General features: G+C 62.1%; 1 protein-coding gene across 1 annotated transcript in view; it reads left to right on the plus strand.

Moving 5' to 3' along the window:
- The first annotated feature begins 171 nt into the window (after positions 1–171).
- The window catches only part of LOC113218245 (growth/differentiation factor 8), an 18,109-nt gene continuing 12,154 nt past the window's right edge, over positions 172–6,126 (plus strand). Inside the window, exon 1 of the mRNA XM_026438511.2 lies at positions 172–1,763. Coding sequence (XP_026294296.1) covers positions 881–1,763 — 883 coding nt within the window. The 5' untranslated portion in view covers positions 172–880. The remainder of the gene's footprint in view (positions 1,764–6,126) is intronic.

The raw sequence follows: 6,126 nt of genomic DNA on the forward strand, positions 1-6,126 counted from the left end.
GAACCCCACGGCAGCGAACAGCGCTTATCGCGAAGAGCATGGCGTGGCCCCTCATTCTTCGGATGGGATCGGTTCGGACTCGGTTCTGACTCGGAGCGCTTTGCTCCGCCGTGCCCCGCCGTGCCCCGCCGTGCCCCGCCGTGCTGCGCCGTGCTGCGCTGGCCCGCCAGGCCCGGCTGCGCCCAGCTGTACGGCCCTGCCGTCCCGAGCTCACTCTGCGCCGCGCCGCGCTCTGCTCCGCCGGCTCTGCTCCCCAGGGCCCGCCGTAGGCCCGCCGTAGGCCCGCCGCCTGGCCCATCAGTGGTGCAAGCTCGCCCCGCTCGCCCCGCCAGTACCGCCCTGCCAGGCCGGCCCCACCCGAGCCAAGCCCGCCCAAGCCCGCCCGAGCACAGCCCCTGCGGCAGCCTTAGCCTGCGGATCCTGCGGACCTGCGTACGGCCCTCAGCCTCGCCGCACCGCCTCGCCGCGCGCACCGCGCCAACCCGGCCAGTAGCCCGGCCAGCCCGGCCAGCCCGGCCACAGAACCCGCAGGAACCCGCAGGGCTCCGCCAGGGCCGCCAGGGCCTCCCGCCAGGGCCCCGCAGCAAGCCTTTTCGCCTCCTCAGCCGAGCACCACTGCCCCCACCGGCCTGCACTGCCGCGCCCGCCGGCCTCCCGTCAGCACGAAGTGAAGCACGCGAAGCACGGGCGCGCGTGCGTAGCCAGTCAGTAGAGTGCAACAGCGGGGCTCGGAGCCCAGCCAGGCCCAGTCGCGAACCAGTGCTCCTGAAGTGTGTGCGCGCGCGTGTGTGTGTGTGGTTACGATGGGCGGACCCGCCCCGGAGCCCTTGTGACAGAGGGGTGTTTGAGACGGTGCAGTGTAGTGCGGGAAGTGAGCACCATGGAGTGCTCGTGCGGCGCGTGCGCCTCGTGCATCGCGAGCTCGTGCGCCGTGTGCTCGTGCAGCGTGTGTTCATGCGCGATGTGTTTGTGCCCGGTTCGTCTGCGCGACACCCCCCAGGGGCCCGCCAGGCCCTGCAGGACGACCCGGTGGCCGCGCTGGGCTACTCGGACGGCCCTGGTGCTGCTACTGGCCGTGGCGTGCGCGCTCGCGGACATCGCCACCGCGGACGCCACGGCGGACTTGGGCTCTAGTCGGGCCGACGCCGCCCCTGGGTCCACCCCGGGCACCACGGTCATGTTCATGGAGGACTACCGCCAGCGCAACGGCACGTCGGCGCGCGGCGGCAGCAGGGAGGTGGACGACGACGTCGAGGAGCTGCACCACGGCAAGGTGCGGCGCCAGCACTCGTCCGAGTACGCCGACGAGGAGGCGGACCGCCGCCACCACAAGGGCCGCGGCGCGCGCAAGCAGCAGCGCCGGCGCCTGCAGGAGCACGGCGACGACGTGCGCCACGTCCTCATCGACGACAGGCCCATCCGGCCCGCGGGCCACGGCGGCACGTGCCCCATGTGCCAGGAGCGCGAGGTCATCAAGAACTTCTCGCTGGCCGCCATCAAGGAGCAGATCCTCCACAAGCTCAACATGGCGCACCCGCCCAACATCACGGGCCGGCGGCTGCCGAAGTACGACCACCTCGCCGACCTCCTGGACGCGCAGCCCCGGCGCGGACACTCGCCGGGGGGGCACTCGGCCGGCCACAACCACGGCATGCTGGGCGACGACCCGGCCGCGGGCATGTTCCGCGCCGGCATGGAGGTCTACGAGGAGGAGGACGACTACCACGCCAAGACGGAGAGGATCATCGCCTTCCCCCAGAGCCGTAAGTAACAGACACGAGTGAGCGGGTGGGCCGCGCGCTGCGCTGGCTGACGTGGACTCGTCTTTTAACAGTTCAGTGATTGCGTCAAATCGACGGAGCGGGCCTCTTGGTCAAACCCCTGCTTGATAAAGCCCAGACCGGCTGGCCGGCGCGGGGCGACCCGGGTGCCGGCAGCCCCGGGCGGGTCCCGGGTGCGCGAGGAGGCGGCCGGGGGCGACTGGAGGGCGGAGGCGGGCGCTGTTTGGGGACACCCAGCTCCGCAGCTCAGCTCGCGACGATTAACGGGCGCGACGCGACCTGGTCCGACAGGTGCGGGCCGTGCTGGCCCCGGAGACACCTGCCCGGCCAACGGCGTGGCGCACATGGTGAGCTGGGAGAGGACGGAGATGACATACAGGGCGACAAACCTGAGCACAAAGTTATTGTCTCTTGGGCATGTTACACTGTCCAAGCACCCACCACAAGCTAGTTAAAATATGCAAATGGAAAAGGTACTTAACTGATTTTATTTTGAGAAAGTGTCAAGAAGGTGGTTTGGTCGCCTATTCTGAGCTCTTGAAATGGAAAGAGTAAGATGAGCACTGTATGATAGCAGGTGATGTGAGTCGGTTCGCCATCCGTCGCTCGCCGTGGCGCCTTATGGCCACGGGTAGGCAAGCCCGTCCGACACGCCTGCATGCGGGACAGTGTAACTCAAATACAGTACGGGGTCTATCGGACTGTATCTTCATTTTAATAATGTTTTAAAGAAAACGTCACGTGTCTTCAGTCCACGTCAATTTTGTTTCCTCAGATATGTGGTGAGGGAGCGTTGATTCACACTCAAGTGTTGATACACTGTTGCAGCCAGCTAACGATTTGATTCGTGTGTCAGTTTGTTTGAGTGACTTTTTCTCGTGCCCAGGTGGAAGATTTTGTTCCATTGTACAGTGTTTCTTGTCGCGATGCTGAGCGCCAGAGGCAGCCTCTTTTTCATCCCGACGCGTCGTTGTATTCCCGCTAGACTTGACGCGTGCTCGGCCCTGCTCGCGGCACGCGCCACAACCTCGTAACTCCTATGGTTTCCATGTATGACTTACTGCGACATAATGTGCCAGGTGCTGCCATGGCTTTGCCCGGCAACAAGAACCAAACCCCTTGCCTTTCCGTTCCCGTTATGCGTTGAGCAAAGGAATCCTGAAGCCCATGCCGTGAACCGCATGCCCCTGACGCGCCGTGCCGCGCAGCGCCACGCCGCGCCACGCCGGGTCTTCTGCCAGTCGAGTTGAGACGAGCCAAGCGAGCCAAGAATTTTTGGTACGGTACGTCGTGTACTTTGACGGACACGGTGCGGGGCAGCGGGGCAGCCTACACCCAGCCTTCCTAAAACCTTATTTAATTGCATAAAGTGTTTCGAGCGCCTCTAAATTAAGCTTGGCAACGACCTACACTATAACGAAGCTTATTTTCTGTTTTTGAGGCAAATGTGCCTTAAGAAATCCCGCCATGTCACGCCCACGCTCCCATCGACCGACATTTCGACGTCACTCCTCGGGAACATAGCCACAGCAACGGCATTGTAAATTGATTTTTATTCTTATCGAGAAGACCTACTTTCCTTTTTGATTGCTATTCGGCTTTGTGGTTTCGAGGAGCTGATGACGGCCGGCCGGGCCGGCCGGCGGTGCAGAATGTGCTGTCTGTCGCAACAAGAGTGTTGGATCTGCTCTCTTGCGCGACCAGCAATTATGTCTGCCGTTAGATTAGATTTGTGTGTCTTTCGTTTTATTTCCGCTCAACTCCACTCTCATCACAGCGAGAGCACAGCTACGCAACAAGAGAGAAGCATCTGTCGTCGTTTTTCAGTACCGCTTTCAAAATCCATCTTTCTGCACCGAAAATCGCCCCCTTTCCCTCGCCCGTTCTTGTTCTCATTCGTGTAATCAAACCCGTCAACAAAAGAAGGAATTCCCTCCCCTCCCCCCTCCGCCTCGCCCTTCCCTTCCCTCTCCCGTCTTGTCCCTATCTCTTTCTCTCTCTCCCCCCTCCAGCCAATAAGCGGCAAAAGACCTCCCGCTCGGCTCGCCCGCGCGGTCCGAACTGAACTGCCCTCGGTGGTCATTGACCAAACGGTCAGGCGGTGGCGTGGTCTTTACAATGTAAGGCACACCGTTATGTGATTCTGTGGGAAAGGAAGAGAGAGCGAGCGAGAGAGAGTGAGAGAGCGAGTGTGTGTGAGAGAGCGAGAGAGAGAGAGAGAGAGAGAGAGAGAGAGAGAGACGAGCACACACACACACTCACACACTCACACACTCACACACACTGGCACAGAGATAGACTGCGAAAATAAGACAGTAGTGTCTATTGAGTAAAGGTAACTATTTTGAAAACCCCCAAAAGCATTTTCACTTCTATTTAAAATCAGAGCTCTGATCGCAACAGCTCTCGCGGGCTGCGGTTTCGAAAGAGCGGGGGTGTGAGTGTTTTTGACTTCGCGCCCCGAAGAGTCCTCCCCAGGTTCATCCCGCCCACGCAGAGTCACGCGCTGTACAATGAGACTACCCACCCGAGAGGGCTTATCGAGACGGAAAGTTCCCCCGGGAGCCCTTGCGCCCCGGTGTGTCACGGAGCGGAGAGCTTCCCCGTCCCCCAGGTCGTACGCGACCAAACGTGACCAGACGGGGCGCGAGACACAGGCAAACCTGCCCTTGACCTCCGCTCGCTCGTCTAGTCCAGCAGCATCCACGCGGCGCGGCCTAGCGTAGCGCAGGCCAGGCGCTGCCCGTGAGCCTTACGTCACAGTGCCCCAGACCGACGCTCCCTCCATGGAGCTCACGAGCGATCGGAAACCTGGACGACCCAAGCTAATTGTCTCCGAAAATCCCTCCTATTACCCTAACCCAAACCGATAAGACTCCATTGAAAACTGAATTCACGCCGTTTCCGTCGGTTCAATGATTTGAGAAACAGAAAGTTCGATTCCACGTCGATTTCGCGTTGATCGATAATAAATCAAAGAATGACAACAATTTGGACGTTGGATTTCTAACTGCCTCAATGTCGAGTTCATAAATTCAAATGCCGCCCGAATTAGAAATAATTTGCCTAAATATTCAACAAAACCCCGTTATTGAATGTCTCGCCGGTATGGCATAATGTAGTTCGAGCTTTCATGCATTTTAAAGGATGGGCCTCCCACTTTTGTTTTACCAGTGTTGGGTGTATTTTCTCTAGTTTAACATATTTAACCCGGCGTTTTCTTCCTCATCGAATTCTTGCGGAGTGGCCCAGTTACCAAAGTCTGAGGGGCTGTCGTGAGCAGTGTCCAGTCCACCGAAGGGGTCAGGGCGAGTCACGGCGCGAAGGAGGAGTGGGGGGAGCACAGGGCCTAGTTTAATCACGCCGCCGTGCGGCCGGTGACGCGGGGCTTGGAGGCGCGCGACTGCCGCGCAGAGTGTGCAGTGGATCTCCCGTCCTGACTCATTCGCATCTGCCGCTACTGCTGACTCTCGTAATCGAAGCTACAATAGAATCGCTGGAGAGAACCGCAGTCAAAGCGTCAGAGCTGTTGCTGGTATTGAGCCTGCTCCCAGGCCGGAGCTGCCCGAGGCGTTGTCCTTCGCCCGCCAGCAGCGCTGCGCTACGCCCGCCGTGCGTGGCCCCCGAGGCCCAGGCCCTTGTGACGGGGTACTGCGGACAGGTACTGCAAACCGGTCCGGCGGCTCGGCGCAGCAGCGGGGCGGGGCGGGACGAGAGGCGCGGCGCGGCCGCGGACTGCGGGGAGGGGCGGCAAAGGCGACAACCTGCCTCAACTGAGCGTCACCATGCTCAGGAAGGCGCAGGGTGGTGGGGTGGCACCAGGACCCCGCCGTCGCCGCTGTCCCCCACCGGCCACCCCCCGGGGCAGCACAACGATGATGATCGTGGCCAGAAGGGTAGGCAAAATGCGGGAAACATACAGTGGTGCGGATCGGGCTGCATCTGCGCCTGCCCACTGGGCAACCTTGTGAGCGGGCGACGATGCAGCCCGCTCTGCACCGCCGTGTGTGTCCCGCGAGACCGCGCCCGCGACCGCACGCTGACGGTGCTGGCCTGCGGCAGGCGCGTGCCTCCCGAGCGCGGCTGCGGACGGCGGTGGACACGTGCCAGCTGAGCGCAGCACTCCTGCGGTGCGCCCTGCCCGGCGCTGCCGCTGCACCGCCGCACGTGTGCGCACGACCACCTCGGGGCCCTCCGCGGCGGCGCCCCGCGGCCACCTCCGCGGCGCACTGCTCGGCCCGGACACGGGGGCCTCCTGAGCAAACTGCGCTCCTCTCTGCCGTCCTGCCGGTCCTGCACACACGGGGGAGTCCCCCGCCATTCAGCGCCGTGGGTCCCCCGCCCA

The sequence above is a fragment of the Frankliniella occidentalis genome, unplaced genomic scaffold (genome assembly GCF_000697945.3).
Source record: "Frankliniella occidentalis isolate FOCC.00 unplaced genomic scaffold, Focc_3.1 Scaffold84, whole genome shotgun sequence".
In the NCBI taxonomy this organism is placed as follows: domain Eukaryota; kingdom Metazoa; phylum Arthropoda; class Insecta; order Thysanoptera; family Thripidae; genus Frankliniella; species Frankliniella occidentalis.